At 49.0% G+C, this 18421-nt stretch overlaps 1 protein-coding gene across 4 annotated transcripts in view; it reads right to left on the bottom strand.

The window, feature by feature from the left end:
• The window catches only part of LOC132835296 (phospholipase D1-like), a 100424-nt gene that overhangs the window by 62282 nt on the left and 19721 nt on the right, over nucleotides 1-18421 (bottom strand). For 3 of the 4 annotated variants that reach the window (XR_009647302.1, XM_060854716.1, XM_060854717.1), the window contains 2 exons: nucleotides 8483-8636; nucleotides 6632-6749 (listed from right to left, as the gene is read on the bottom strand). Coding sequence is in view for 2 of the 4 variants with exons in the window: in XM_060854716.1 (XP_060710699.1) it covers nucleotides 6632-6749; nucleotides 8483-8586 (222 nt within the window). In the remaining 2 variants the exon portion in view is untranslated. Of the gene's footprint in view, nucleotides 1-6631; nucleotides 6750-8482; nucleotides 8637-13996; nucleotides 14132-18421 lie in introns of all 4 variants that reach the window. The other variant, XR_009647301.1, reaches the window with a different exon arrangement.

Genomic DNA, 18421 nt, shown 5'->3' on the forward strand with positions numbered 1-18421 from the left:
ACCCACACATACCGAGACATCCACACACACATACACAGACACCTACACGTATTGAGACACACACACACACACAACTATTGAGACACCCAGACACACACATACACAGACACCCACACGTATTGAGACACCCACACTCACACACACCCAGACACCCATACGCACATACACAGACACCCACACATACCGAGACACCCAGACACACATACACAGACACCCACACGTATTGATACACTCACACACACACACACACACACCCAGACACCTATACACACATACACAGACACACACACATACCGAGACACCCACACGTATTGAGACACCCACACTCACACACACCCAGACACCCACACACACATACACAGGCATCCACACATACACAGACACCCACACGTATTGAGACACTCACACACACACACACACACACACACTCAGACACACACACACATACACAGACACCCACACATATTGACACACTCACACCCAGACACCCACACACACATACACAGACACCCACAGACACATACTCAGACACCCATACGTACCAAAACACCCACACACACCCAGACACCCATACATACCGAGATGAACACACACACCCAGTAACCCCCACGTATCGAGACACACACCCAGCCACGCTCGCATACCGAGACACACACACACTCAGATACCCACACATGAACTGAGACATACACACAGACACCCAGACAGACTCACATACTGAAACACACACACATACACACACCCACACATACCAAGACACCGAGACACCCACATGTACCAAGACATCCACACACACACACACACACACCCAGACACCCACATGTACCAAGACATCCACACACACACACACAGACACCCGCACTTACCGACACAAACACACGCGCGCACACACACACCCAGACACCCATATATACTGAGACACACACACAGACACCCAGACACGCTCACATACCATGACACCCACACACACACATACACACACACACCCACATGTGCCGAGACAGACACACACACAGACATCCAGACACGCTCACATGCCGAGATGCCCACACACACCCAGACACCCACACGTACCGAGACACACACACAGACACCCAGGCACGCTCACATACCGAGACACCCACACACACCCAGAAACCCCCATGTACCGAGACACCCACATACCCCCAGATACCCCCACGTACCGAGACACCCACATACCCACATCCCAGACACCTATACATACCGAGACACACAAACACACACACTCAGACACCCACACATACCAAGACAAACACACACACATACACAGGCACCTACACACACATACACAGACACCCACACATACACAGATACCCACACGTATTGAGACACCCACACTCACACACACCCAGACACCCACACGCCCATACACAGACACCCACACACACATACACAGACACCCACACATACACAGACACCCACACGTATTGATACACACACAGACACCCAAACACCTATACACACATACACAGACACACACACATACCGAGACACCCACACGTATTGAGACACCCACACACGCATACACAGATACCCACACATACATTGACACCCACACGTATTGAGACACCCACACACACATACACAGACACCCACACATACACAGACACCCACATGTATTGACACACTCACACACACACACCCAGACACCCACACACACATACCGAGACACCACACACACATACCGAGACACCCACACGTATTGAGACACCCACACACATACAGACACCCACACACACATACACAGACTCCCACACGTATTGACAAACTCCCACATACACACCTAGACACCCACACACGCATACGCAGACACCCACACACACATATTCAGACACCCACACATACACAGACACCCACACACACATACACCTAGACACCCACGCACACATACACAGACACCCACTCACACACACACACACCCCCAGACATCCACACATACACAGACACCCACACATACACAGACACCAACACTTATTGAGACACTCACACACACACACACACTCAGACACCCACACACACATACACAGACATCCACACTTATTGAGACACTCACACACACACACTCAGACACCCACACACACATACACAGACACCCACACATACACAGACACCCACACGTATTGATACACTCACAAACACACACACACACCCAGACACCCATACACACATACACAGACACACACACATACCGAGACACCCACACGTATTGAGACACCCACACACGCATACACAGATACCCACACATACATTGACACCCTCACGTATTGAGACACCCACACACACATACACAGACACCCACATGTATTGACACACTCACACACACACACCCAGACACCCACACACAAACATACCGAGACACCCACACGTATTGAGACACCCACACACACACAGACACCCACACACACATACACAGACACCCACACATACACAGACACCCACATGAATCGAGACACCCACACACACATACACCTATACACCCACGCACACATACACAGACACCCACACACACACAGACCCAGACACCCACACATACACAGACACCCACACACACACAGGCACCCACACTTATTGAGACACTCACACACACACACTCAGACACCCATACACACATACACAGACACCCACACATATTGACACACTCACACACGCACACCCAGACACCCACACACACATACACAGACACCCACAGAAACATACTCAGACACCCACACATACACAGACACCCATACGTACCAAAACACCCACACACACCCAGACACCCATACATACCGAGATGAACACACACACCCAGTAACCGCCACGTATCGAGACACCCACACACACACCCAGCCACGCTCGCATACCGAGACACACACACACACTCAGATACCCACACATGAACCGAGACATACACACAGACACCCAGACAGACTCACATACCGAAACACACACATACACACACCCACACATACCAAGACACCGAGACACCCACATGTACCAAGACATCCACACACACACACCCACACACACCCAGACACCCACATGTACAAGACATCCACACACACACACACACACACACACACAGAGACACCCGCACGTACCAACACAAACACACGCGTGCACACACACACACCCAGACACCCATATATACTGAGACACACACACAGACACCCAGACACGCTCACATACCATGACACACACACACACACACATACACACACACCCACATGTGCCGAGACAGACACACACACAGACACCCAGACACGCTCACATACCGAGACGCCCACACACACCCAGACACCCACACGTACCGAGACACACACACAGACACCCAGGCACGCTCACATACCGAGACACCCACACACACCCAGAAAGCCCCATGTACCGAGACACCCACATACCCCCAGATACCCCCACGTACCGAGACACCCACATACCCACATCCCAGACACCTATACATACCGAGACACACAAACACACACACTCAGACACCCACACATACCAAGACAAACACACACACATACACAGATACCCACATGTATTGAGACACCCACACTCACACACACCCAGACACCCACACGCACATACACAGACACCCACACATGCCGAGACACCCACACACACATACACAGGCATCCACACATACACAGACACCCACACGTATTGATACACACACACACCCAGACAGCTATACACACATACACAGACACACACACATACCGAGACACCCACACGTATTGAGACACCCACACACGCATACACAGACACCCACACATACACAGATACCCACATGTATTGACACACTCACACACACACACACACACACACACACACCCAGACACCCACACACACATACACAGACAACCACACATACACAGACACCCACACGTATTGAGACACGCACTCTCACACACACCCAGACACCCATACGCACATACACAGACACCCACACATACCGAGACACCCACACACACATACACAGACACCCACACATACACAGACACCCAGACACCTATACACACATACACAGACACACACACGTATTGAGACACCCACACACGCATACACAGATACCCATACGTACATTAACACCCACAAGTATTGAGACACCCACACACACATACACAGACACCCACACATACACAGACACCCACATGTATTGACACACTCACACACACACACCCAGACACCCACACACACATACCGAGACACCCACACACACATACCGAGACACCCACACGTATTGAGACACCCACACACATACAGACACCCACACACACATACACAGACTCCCACACGTATTGACACACTCCCACATACACACCTAGACACCCACACACGCATACACAGACACCCACACACACATATACAGACACCCACACATACACAGACACCCACATGTACCGAGACACCCACACACACATACACCTAGACACCCACGCACACATACACAGACACCCACTCACACACACACACACACACCCAGACATCCACACATACACAGACACCCACACATACACAGACACCCACACTTATTGAGACACTCACACACACACACACTCAGACATCCACACACACATACACAGACACCCACACTTATTGAGACACTCACACACACACACCCAGACACCCACACACACATACACAGACACCCACAAACACATACTCAGACACCCATACATACTAAAACACACACACACACCCAGCCACGCTCGCATACCGAGATGCACACACACACCCAGTAACCCCCACGTATCGAGACACCCACACACACACCCAGACACGCTCGCATACTGAGACACACACACACTCAGATACCCACACATGAACCGAGACATACACACAGACACCCAGACACACTCACATACCGAGACATACACACACCCACACATACCAAGACACCCAGACACCCACATGTACCAAGATATCCACACACACACCCAGACACCCGCACGTACCGACACAAACACTCGCGCGCACACACACACACCCAGACACCCATATATACTGAGACACACACAGACACCCAGACACGCTCACATACCATGACACCCACACACACCCAGACACCCACATGTGCTGAGACAGACACACACACACACATACAGACACCCAGACACGCTCACATACCATGACACCCACATAACCCCAGATACCCCCACGTACCGAGATACCCACATACCCACATCCCAGACACCTATACATACCGAGACGCACAAACACACACACACACACACTTAGACACCCACACATACCGAGACATCCACACACACATACACAGACACCTACATGTATTGAGACACCCACCCACACACACACACCCAGACATCCACACACACACATACACAGACACCCACACATACACAGACACTCACACACATCCAGACACCCACATGCACATACACAGACACCCACACATACACAGACACCCACACGTATTGATACACTCACACACACACACCCAGACACCTAGACACCCACGCACACATACACAGACACCCACACACACACACACACACCCAGACACCCACACATACACAGACACCCTCACATACACAGACACCCACACTTATTGAGACACACACACACACACACTCACACACGCACACCCAGACACCCATACACACATACACAGACACCCACAGACACATACTCAGACACTCACACATACACAGACACCCATACATACCAAAACACCCACACACACACCCAGACACCCATACATACCGAGATGCACACACACACACACAGTAACCCCCACGTATCGAGACACCCACACACACACCCAGGCATACCGAGACACACACACACTCAGATACCCACACATGAACCGAGACATACACACAGACACCCAGACACACTCACATACCGAAACACACACACACACACCCACACATACCAAGACACCCAGACACTCACATGTACCAAGAAATCCACACACACACACACACACACCCAGACACCCACACGTACCGACACAAACACACGTGCGCACACACACACACCCAGACACGCATATATACTGAGACACACACACAGACACCCAGACACGCTCACATACCATGACACCCACACACACCCAGACACCCACATGTGCCGAGACAGACACACACACACACACACACACAGACACCCAGACACCCACACATACCGAGACACACACACAGACACCCAGGCACGCTCACATACCGAGACACCCACACACACCCAGAAACCCCCACATACCGAGACACCCACATACCCCCAGATACCCACACGTACCGAGATACCCACACACCCATATCCCAGACACCTATACATACCGAGACACACAAACACACACACACACACACACACACCGAGACACCACACATACCGGGAGACCCACACACAGACACACAGACATGCTCACATACCGAGACACCCACACACACAGACACCCACACACCCACATACTGAGACACACTCACACACACAGACAGACACACATACACTCACATACTGAGACACACCCACCCACTGACTGAGACACACAGAGAAGCAAACATACACATGGAGACACTCACCACCCCCGCCCCCCCCCACCCCCCAGTCACACATTGAAGGCAGGTGTGGCTGCAATGTTCGACACAGGGTGCTACAGTGGACCCACCTGGTCATAAATGGCTGCATTGGTGGTAGCTGTTGCATTCCAGATCTCCTGGAAACATCGGACACTGACAGGATCTTCAACCTCAGCGATCTGGGCATCGCTCAGGCTAAGATGTACTCTGCAGGAGGAGCAAGCAGCATTGAGTCAGAAAGCACCCAGAAGCTGAACACACCAACCACAGACAGACCCCTTTCACCCACTGCTGCCCTGCCCAGTCTGCCTTCCTGGCCTGTAATACTACAGGGTTTAGAATTATCACCCTCATTTGGATACCTGGGCAACATAATGAAGTGTTCAATGATATCCGCAGGAGTAGCTTCTATTACTCCTGGTTTTGGGAACAGTTTCGGATCAGTGAACACCCTGAGTCCCTACTTTGGTAAAGTGAAGGCGTTCTCAATAAGGAAGAAGCTAAAGACCCCAACTTGAGGGGCTCCTAACGCTCTCCTGTGGGGCAGTGGTAGTGTCCCTACCCCTGCACCAGAAAGCACGAGTTCAAGTCCCACCCACCCCAGAGGGGTGTAATACCATCTCTGAACTGGTTGATTAGTAAAATAGGTTAAATTAAAAATATATGTGAGGAGCTGCTGCAGAGATACCCCAGAGCTGAGAAGACTGACCTCCAACAACCAAACCATCTTCCTGGGTGCCTTGTATAAATACCTCCCTATTTCTCCCATTTTTTAGCTTTGACAAAGGGTCAGTTAGACTTGAAATGTCAGCTCTTTTCTCTCCTTACAGATGCTGCCAGACCTGCTGAGATTTTCCAGCATTTTCTCTTTTGGTTTCAGATTCCAGCATCCGCAGTAATTTGCTTTTTTCCTATGTGCCTGGTATGACCTCAACCAACCGAGATTTCTACCACCCTATTGTGACTCAGTCAGTCATAGAGATGTACAGCACAGAAACAGACCCTTCAGTCCAACTCGTCCATGCTGAGCAGGTACCCAAACCCAACCTAGTCCCATTTGCCAGCACCCGGCCCATATCCCTCCAAACCCTTCCTGTTCACATACCCATCTAGATGCCTTTTAAATGCTGTAATTGTACCAGCTTCCACCACTTCTTCTGACAGCTCATTCCATACACGCACCACCCTCTGCGTGAAAAAGTTGCCCCTTAGGTCTCTTTTATATCTTGCCCCTCTCACCCTATCCTCCCCATCCCAGGGAAAGGACCTTGTCTATTTACCCTATCATGCCCCTCTATGAGGTCACCTCTCAGCCTCTTCTTACACCTTCCAGGATTTTGACCCAGGGACTATTAGGGATTGGTGAGTAACTCACCTCCTGACTCCCAAAGCCTGTCCACCATCTGTAAGGCACAGGTCAGGAGTTTGATAGAAGACTCCCCACCCATTTCGATAGGTGCAGCTCCAACTACACTCAAGAAACTCAACCCCATCCAGGACAAAGCAACTGACTTCACTGGCGTAGCATCCAGAAACATTCATTCCCTCTACCATCAATGCTCAGCAGCAACAGGGTATACTATCGACAAGACACACTTCTGACAGTCTCCCAGGCTCCTCAGACAACACCTTCCAAAACCTTGACCACTTCCACCTCAAAGGACAAGGGCAACAGAGACATGGAGACACTAACCCCTGCAAGTTCCCCTCTAAACCACACACCGTCCTGACTCGGAAATATATCGCTGTTTGTTCAGTAGCGCTGGGTCAAACTCTTGGAATTCCATCCGTAATGGCAGATGGACTGCAGCCGTTCAAGAATACAGCTCACTGCTACCCTCTCAAGGGCAACTAGGGACAGGCAGTCAATGCCAGCCAACTGAATACCAACATCCAGTCAGAGAGTTACAGGGAAAGTAAAGATGGATCAACTCACTTACTTGAAACACTGGAGTCGAAGGTGACGGGCGAACCTTCCAGCTTGGTATTCTTCACCATCCATTACAGATGCCTCCATCTCAGCGTCTTCCACAAGAACAGCCATCTCACTGTCCCGTTTCCCCAACAAACTTCAGTCGTTGATGTTTGCTGAACCTGGGTGTGGGACAGCAGGCCATCAGAGCTGATCTCCTACAGGCCCAAAGACCAGTTGGCTTGCTCAACCCATTCCTTCACAGCACTGTCCACAAACGCACAGCAACTCCCACTGCACTCCCCCTCTCCCACCCACACCCCCATGTGGGCCAATTCAGAACAATGGGCAGGAGAATGTCTCTCTCTAAAAGGGAGATGAGGAGGCTATAGTCCTGTTGAACCCAACATGGATTTTAACCTTAACACTGAAACATGGAATGCAGAGACATTTGGCCCTTCTAGCCTGTTCCACCATTTATGGCTGAGTCAGCTAACTCAGAATCCTGTTTCCCTTTTCTCCCCATATGGGCAGATGGAGATTCAACTGGGCAAGTGTGAGGTGCTGTACTTTGGGAGATCAAATGTTAAGGAAAGTATACAGATAATGGCAGGGCCCTGAACAGCATTGGGGTACACAGGGACCTTGGGGTTCAAGTCCACAGCTCCCTGAAAGTGGCCACACAAGTCGATAGGGTGGTAAAGAAGGCATATGGCATGTTTTCCTTTCTTGGTCTGGATATTGAGTACAAGAGTCAGGAAGTCACGATGCAGCTTTAGAGGACTTTGGTTAAGGAGAAAGTGAGGACTGCAGATGCTGGAGATCAGAGCTGAAAATGTGTTGCTGGAAAAGCGCAGCAGGTCAGGCATCATCCAAGGAGAAGGAGAATCGACGTTTCGGGCATGAGCCACAACGTCGATTCTCCTTCTCCTTGGATGCTGCCTGACCTGCTGCGCTTTTCCAGCAACACATTTTCAGGGCTTTGGTTATGCCTTACTTTGTGTTCAGTTCTGGTCACCACATTACAGGAAGGATGTAGAGGCTTTGGAGGGGGTGCAGAAGAGGTTTACCAGGATGCTGCCTGGATTAGAGGGTGTGAGATATTGGGAGAAGCTCAAAAAACTCTGGATGTTTTCACCGGAGGTGGGGGGCGAAGGCTGAGGGAAGGCTTAATAGAAGTCCATAGAGATGCATGGATGGTGTAGACGATTGGAATCTTTTCCCAGAGTTGAAATGTCTAAAACTGGGCGGAATGCATTTAAGGTGAGAGGGGGCAAGTTCAATGGAGTTGGGAGGGGCAAGTTGTTTTAAAGCAGAGAGAGGTAGGAGTCTGGAACACCCTGCGGGGAGTGGTGGTGGAGGCAGATATGATAGGGGCATTTAACGTGCTTTTAAATAAACACATGAATATGCAGGGAATGGAGGGATATGGAGCAAGGGCAGGCAGAAGGGATTAGTTTCATTTGGTGACATCGTGGGCCAAAGGGCCTGTTCCTGTGTTGTACTGTTCTCCATTCTGTATCGTTTAATTCCTTTAGCCCCAAGGACTGTGTCTAACTCCTTCTTGAAAACGTTTAATATTCTGGTCTCTCATCCCACAGGCTCATTGCTCTCTGGCTGAAAACACTGCTCCTCACCTTAGTCCTAAATCTGTCTAACCCTGATCCTTAAACTGTTGACACCTGGTTTTGAACTACCTGGTCATCTGGAACATCCTTACTTTCTTTACCCTGTCCAATCCTGCTAGAGTTTTCTAATTTTCTATGTGATCACCTCTCATTCTTCGAAACTCCAGGGAATACCGTTCGAACTGATTCAATCTCTCCTCATACATCAGGGAGTCATACAGGAGGGAAACAGTCCCTTCAGCCCACCATGTCCATGCTGACCAACAAACACTAAACTACCATTTTTCTGCACTTGGTATATTGCCTACCAACGCTCAGGTAGATGTTTCTTAAATGTTATGATATGACCTGTTTGTATCACTCCCCTCAAACAGCATGTTCGATTTTTTGACCACCCACTGGGTGAAAAAGTGTTTTCACACGTCCCCTCCAAACTACTTGCTCCTCACCTTCAAATTGGGCCCCTGGTCTTAGACATGTCTGCCACGGGGAACAGCTTCTCTCTAACTACACTGTTCACCTCGTATCTGTATCCAGGTGACACCCTTATCGAACAGAAAATCTTACCAATCCCCTCTTCAAATGTTCAACAGCAACCCTCCCGAGAATTTGCAGCAATTTGAGGGAGACACTGGCAGGATTCTATAACCGAGCAAGCCTCCCAAACTAGGCCCCAGTGGATTGCTGTTGTCCCCATACTTTGCACCACAGATCTTGCTGAGGAGGGAGCCACGTTACTGAAACCTTTCCTCTTGTGCTCAAGAGGACTCGTGCAGAAGGGCGAAATTTCAAACTACTACGACAATTTATGAGGAAAGGGTGCTGTTTGGTTCCACAAGTAAACTGACTTACACTCTCTTCAGCAATAAATGGTGATAATGAACCAGGGCTTGGCCAATCAGCTGTTGGGGTTTGCCCTGCCTTCGTCAAAATCTTGACTGACCTGATGACAGCCTCAAATCTCATTCCTGTCTCGAAGCCCATTAACCTTTTGCCTCCTTCTTTTTCGAGCATCTACCTCAAACTTATAAAAATTCGGTCTCCACTGCCTTTTCAGAAAGAAAGTGACAAAGATGTCACAACCCTGGGAAACGAGAGAATAATCCCGAGTGCACTGGCAGCCACACAGACGGCCAAGGTGAGTTGGTTCCTTTCTGCGTCCGATCCATTCCCCACATGCACTCGGACCTTGAGAACTTAGGGAGCCTATAGTTTTCTGTTTCACTCACCGGCTCAATTCCTTGGCCAATTATGAATGCATGGCTGAGGAGCTGATGCAGGGGGCTGGGCTTTAGGATCCTGGAGCATTGGGATCTCTTCTGGGGTAGGGGTGACCTGGATAAGAGCGATGGGTTGCACCTAAACTGGAGGGGGAATAAATATCCTCACAGGGAGGTTTAACCGAAAGTGGCAGGGGCTTGGGAACCAGAGCAGCAAGTTGATGGATTGAGGAGAAGGTCAATGTTAGGACCAGAAGGGAAGGACAGGCAGAGACAGGTAAATGAACACAATGGGACTGATGGGCTGAAGTGTGTTTATTTCAAAGCAATGATTATTATAAGGTTATGCAGATGGCAGATGAGGTGAGAGCCTATATCTGTACATGGGACTATGATGTTGTGGCCGTTACAGAGACTTGGGTGAGAGAGGGATAGGACTTGCTGCTCAAAATTCCAAGGTTTTGTTTTTTGGATGAGATAGAGAGGTGCGGGGTGGGGGGGGGGTGGTGGTGGTGGGGGGGGGTTTGATGGTGGTGGTAAAACAGGTGGAGGAGCTATGTGACCAACCAGGGGGGATGTCACATCTGCAGTCAGAGAGGGCACACAGGAGAGCTAATCCACTGAGGCAGTATGGGGAGAGCTCAAAAATAAAATGGGCGTGATGGGATTACACTACAGGCGCCCCAAACAGCCACCAAGATACTGAGAAACAGACGTGTGGGCAGATTATGGAAAACTGCAGTACCAGCATGGTGACTTTAATTTCCCCAATATTGACTGAGATTCCCTTAGATTAAGAGACTGAGACAGGGTTGAATTTATTAAGTGCATCCAAGAGGGTTTCTTGAAACAGTAAATGGACTGTCCAACTAAAGGAGGGGCCATACCAGACCCTGTATTGGTGAATGAGCCTGGTCATATGACTGACCTTTCAGCGGGAGTGCATTTTGCAAACAGTGATCACAACTCCTTGCATTTAAGATAGCAATAAGGATAAGGGACTAAACAGGAAGGTACTAAACTGGGGGGAGAGCACACTACATCAGTATTCGGTAGGAGCTAGGGAGGGTTAATTGGGAGGGGTTGATTCTCAGACAAGTCCACATTTGACACATGGGAGCTGTTTGAAGATCTACTGTTCAGAGTCCGGGACCAACATGTTCCAGGAAGGAGGAAGGACAAGGATGGCAAGGTAAGGGAGCCTTGGATAACGAGGGAGGTTGTGATTTTAGTCAAAAGGACAACAGAAGCATTCGTAAGTTTTAGGAAGCTAAAATTGGACAGGGCCCATGAGGAACATAAAGAAAGCAGGAAAGTACTCAAGCAGGGAATAAGGATAATAAGGAGGAAGCATGAAATGATTGTGGCAAATAGGGTTAGAGAGAGTCTCGAGATATTCTAGACATGCATTAAAGACGAGAGTAACTAGAGAGAGAGTAGGCCCACTCCAGGGTCAAGGAGGGAACTTGTGTTTGGAGGAGGAAGATGTGGGTGAGGTCCTAACTGAATACTTTATGTCGGTAATCACCCAGGAGAAGGATATGGAGGATGGTGAGATTAGTGTGGAGCATATGGATGTACATGGAATAGTGTAGGTTAGGTGGGCTTCAGATTGATATGACAGGTCGGCGCAACATCGAGAGCCGAAGGGCCTGTACTGTGCTGTAATATTCTATGTTCTATATGCTCATGTGCTCAGGCATTTTGAAATCAAGAAAGAAAATGGTGTTGGATTTCTTGACAAGCATTAAGGTGGAAAAGTCCCCAGGGCCCGATGATATCTACCCCAGGTTATTGAGAGACACAAGAGAGGAGATTGCTGGGATCATGGCCAAGATCTTTGTGCCCTCAATAGCCACTGGAGAGGTATTGGAGGACTGACAAGGAGCTAATGTTGTTCCTCTGTTCAAATAGGGGAAATAGGGATAATCTAGGAAACTGTAGATTGGTGGGTCTCACATCGATGATTATCAAACTATTGGAACTATTGGAGAGAATTGTTAGGGATAGGATTTATATGCATTTGGAAAAGCATGCTCTAATTAGGGACAGTTAGCATTGCTTTATGTAAGGCAGGGCATGTTTTACTAACTTGATTGGATTTTACGTGGAGGTGACAAAGGTAATCAATGAGGGTAGAGCAGCGAATGTTGTCTACATGGATTATAGTAAGGCTTTCGACAATGTCGCTCATGATAGGCTCATCCAGAAGATTAAGGTGCGTGGTACCCATAGTGGAAAACACAGCCCATTCCTGTGCTGTATCCCTCTATTCCTGATGAAGGGCTTTTGCCCGGAATGTGGGTTTTCCTGCTTCTCGGATGCTGCCTGACCTGCTGTGCTTTTCCAGCACCACTCTGATCTACGCTCTGATCTCCAGCATCTGCAGTGCCCACTACTGCCTGTACTGCTCTATGTTCGAATCAGAGTCAACATTTAAACCAATCAGTCCCTTGTTGCCTGTTGCGTGAATCGTTGTGGCCTGTTAGAATTTGGCCTCACGTTCTGGTCCTGAAGAGCACAGAATATGAAGGCTCAGCAATTCTGTTCCCTCCTAAACGGGTGTGTATACAACCCTCTTTGGATATACAGGCCAAGCAAATCCATAGGGAGCCAAGGCTTCCCTTTGCTGTTTGTTGCAGTGGTTTCTGCTGTTCGAGGGAGAAACACAGGCCACCCCTTCCAGCCTCTTACCGATGATGACTTGCCGATCATCAGCAATCAGCATCTTACTGTGGATATAAATGAGCTCCGACACTGGGCTGTTGTTGAGTTCTCCGTGAGTCCTCAGTCCACTGAACGAGATGTAGTTCACCCACTCATCCCCCACTGGAAAGGAAGGAGGAGATCAGATCAGGTTCCGCTAACTTGGGAGATTCCGAAGGCATAGCCCAGGGCCCTTTGACGCTGCTTTCCCACCTCCTGTGCACAGCAAGATCTCAAGAACAGGAAATGCTGTCATTCATTATTTCTGGTGATGTCGGTTGAGGATAAACTGATTGCAGGCAAATGGGACACAACACCTTTGGGTCTTTTTGTTCTAATCAGCTCCCTGGCACTTCAACAGGAAGGAATGGAGGGGTTGCTGGGTAATAAGTAATAAGTTTGTCCAGAGGTGCAGGAGGAGGCCATTCAGCCCTTCACACCTGTTCTATCATTCAATTCAATCACAGCATCTGCAGCTTAACTCCACCAATCTACTACGGCTCCATTGGCCCCTTAATATCCTTACCCAGCAGAAATCTATCCATCTTGGCTTTGAAATCATCAATCAATGGCCACTCTCAACTTATTTCTTGGACACCCAGATCTCCCTCCATCTCAGACATCTGCAACCTCTCAACATTTCGATAATATGCTTCATTTTTAAAAATTCTTCCTGCCAAAGTGAACTATTTCACAACTAATACTCCATTTGCCAAACCTTTACCCACATCCTGAACTGACCCATGTCCTTTTGTAACCTCCTGATGACCCTCTCCACCAATCGCCAGTGCATTTAGCAAGCAGCTCCTTTCATCCCTTCCCCCAAGTCATTGACATAACTTTGTAAACAGTTGGGGCCCCAGCACTGATCCCTGAGGCAAACCACTGGTTGCATCTGGCCAACCGGAAAGTGACTCAATCCTGCCTGATCTCGGTTTCCTGTTAGCTGGGGAATCACCCATCTATGTCAGTATGTGACCCACCAGACACATGTAAGAGGGGAAAGTTTGTGAAGCTCAGGAAGGAAAAGGGAATAAATGGAGATCACAGTTGTCAGTGGGAGGGGAGAGACGCAGGCTTTTCTCAGCCTGAAGAGATTCTAAAGGCACTCGTTTAAGGTTCTGAAGATTTTCTGATCCATGGGACGCAGATTGTGGAGATATTCATGAGGATTTACACAATCACAGAACATAACCACTGAGGTGAGAGAGTCAATGAAAAATTTCAAAATTAACAATAACAGATTTTCATGGGACCAAGTCACTTCAGTTGATATAATACAAATGAATTAATTCACAGAATGATATAGCGCAGACAGAGGCCAGTCATTCCACTCTGCTCCAGATTGATTTGAACCCCCACATTTCCCTCTGTCCCGGCCAATTCTGTTCTCTCCAAGTATTTATCTGACTCCTTTTCGAAGACCATTATTGATCACAGGGCTCTGGGGAGATCGCACATTGAGTATTGTGCATAGTGTCGGTCCCTTATTTAAAGAAAACTGGAAATGCATTAGAAACAGTTTAGGAAAGGTTTACTTGAGAAATCCCTGGAATAGGTGGTTTGTCTGATGAAGACGAGAAGATACAGTAGCAGAAATGAGGCCATTCAGCCCATTGAATCTGCTGCACCAGTGAATCATGGCTGAGAGATTTCTCAACCTATTCTCCTGATATCCTTGAAACCATAGGTTCCTGAGAATCACGCAATCTCAGTCGTCAATATGAGCAGGGAGGTGCAAGCAAGGTGGGTTAGCCATGGGGAAAAAACAGGGACAGGGTTAGGTGTGGACTGATGGGCCAAATGGCCTGCTCCCACACTGTAGGGATTCTCAAGGAAGGGTTGGACCAGCCTTGGCTTGTATCCTCTGGAATTTGGAAAAACCTGAGGTGAATTGTTGAGAACGTGTTGGGTCCTGACAAGGCAGGTGTGGGGAGGACGTTGCTTCACACAGAACAATCTGGAACCAGGGAACGGCCATTTCAGATGAAGATGAGAATTGTTTTCTGAGAGAAGATGAGAATTGCTTTCTGAGGGTCGGGCGTTTGTTGAACTCTCTTGTGGAAAAGGCAATAGAAGCTGTCCTTGATCATTTTTAAGGTGGAGCTGGAGAGAATCTTGTCACACTGAGGGGGGTGAAAGGTTATCCGGGATGGCAGGGAAGGTGGATTTCAGGTTACAGTCGGAGCAGTGATGACCTTATTTAGTACTGGAGCTAGCTCGAGGGGCTGAATGGCCTCCTCCTGCTTGTTGTTTATATTTGCGTCATCTGTATCCATTGCTCACAGACACTCTCTAATGGACAGTTATGCATCCAAACTGCTTGCTGCATTGATAAAAAAGAAGATTCGCACGGAGCAAAGATAGAGAATGGCAGAACAGGTTTGAGGGGCTGAATGGCCTCTTTCTTTTCCTATCGTCTATTTGGATAGATTTCAGAATGTGCAATAGATTACATTAGATTAGATTACCTACAGCGTGGAAACAGGCCCTTCGGCCCAACAAGTCCACACCAACCCTCCAAAGAGCAACCCACCCAGACACATTCCCCTACATTTACCCCTTTCCCTAACACTACGGGAAATTTAGCATGGCCAATTCACCTAATCTGCACATTTTTGGACTGTGGGAGGAAACCAGAGCACCCGGAGGAAACCCACGCAGACACGGGGAGAATGTGCAAACTCCACACAGACAGTTGCCTGAGGCAGGAATTGAATCTGGGTCTGTGGTGCTGTGAGGCAGCAGTGCTAACCACTGTGCCACCGTGCCACCCAAATAAAGCAGCTACAGCACAGGGGGAACAGCACTCTCTGGAAATGGTATTATCCTATGTGTCATTAATACAGTCAGTGAGATCGACAACACAGGAAGAGACCTCGTGGCTCAGTGGTTAGCACAGCTGCCTCACAGCACCAGGGTCCTGAGTTCAGTCCCACCCTCGGGCAACTGTCTGTGGGGACATTCTCCCTGTGTCTGTGTGGGTTTCCTCCGGGTGTTCCGGTTTCCTCCCACACTCCAAACCTGTGTACGTTTAGTGGATTGGCCGTGCTAAATTGCTTGTGGTGTGCAGGTCAGGCATGGGAAATGCAGGCTTATACGGGGATGGGGGAGGGGGTGGGTCTGGATGTAGTTCGGAGGGATCGGTGTGGACTGAATTCTAGGGCCCATCAACCCAGCATATCCATCACCAACCACCTTGTTATTCCAATAACTTGGTCCGTAGCTTCATATGCCTTGAGTGCGAGTCCATATCGGAATATTTCCGAAAGATTGTGAGTGTTTCAGCCTCTACCTCCCGCACAGACATTGAGTTCCACATTCCCACCATCCTCTGGGTGAAGACTCTTTCCTCAGATCTCACAAACTACAGGAGGTTGGTCTGCAGGTACAAAGAGTAATTCAGAAGGCAAATGGAACTTTGTTCTTCATTGCTGAGGGGGTTGAGTCTAAAAGCAGGGAAGTTATGTTACAGCTGTTTAAGGTGCTGGTGAGGCCACACCTGGAGTACTGTGTGCAGTTGGGGTCTCCTTACCTGAGAAACGATCTCCTGGCACTACAAGGGGGTGCGGAGGAGGTTCACGGGATTGGTTCCAGAGTTGAGGGGGTTGGCTTATGAGGAGAGACTGATAGATTGGGATTATATTGATTGGAATTCAGTAGAATGAGGGGGATCTTAGAGAAACACATAAAATTATGATGGGAATATGTAAGATAGAAATAGAGAGGATGTTTCCACTGGAGGCTGAGACTAGGACAAGAGGGCAGAGCGTCAAGGTTAGAGGGAGCAGGTTTCGGACTGAATTCAGAAGGAACTTCTTCACCCAGAGGGTTATGAATCTGTGGAAATCCCTGCCCAGGGAATTGGTTGACACGACTTCAGAAAATGCTTTTCAAGCTAAAGTTCGATATGTTTTGAAAACCAGAGGAGTTTCGGGATACAGTGAGACGTGGGTCAGTGGAGCTGAGGGCACACAAAGACGAGCCATGATTAAATGATGGAACAGGCTCGCAGGGGTGGACAGCCTGCTCCAGCTCCTCGTCCTTATGTTCTCCACTAAAACTCCTGCCCTTCACCATACGTTTAGGCCCCTGGTCACTGATCTCCCCCTTCCCCAATCAGGGGGATACGTTTCTTCCTATCTCTGCCCCTCAGTTTGTTCCATTACCATCACGTCCCTTCTCAATCTCCACCGCCCAAAGGGAAACTGCTCCAGTCTGTCCAATCTCCCTTCATAACTGAGACTCTCCAGCAAAGGCAACATCCTGATCCACCTTCTCTGAACCTTCTCCAGTGTCTTTACATCCCTCCCACAATGTGGATTCCAGAACGGCACACAGCTCTGGTCTAACTAACCATTTATGCAGCTCCATCAGAATCTCCTTCCTGCACTCAACTAATAAACGTCTCGG

The sequence above is a fragment of the Hemiscyllium ocellatum genome, chromosome 44, assembly GCF_020745735.1.
Source record: "Hemiscyllium ocellatum isolate sHemOce1 chromosome 44, sHemOce1.pat.X.cur, whole genome shotgun sequence".
Classification (NCBI taxonomy): domain Eukaryota; kingdom Metazoa; phylum Chordata; class Chondrichthyes; order Orectolobiformes; family Hemiscylliidae; genus Hemiscyllium; species Hemiscyllium ocellatum.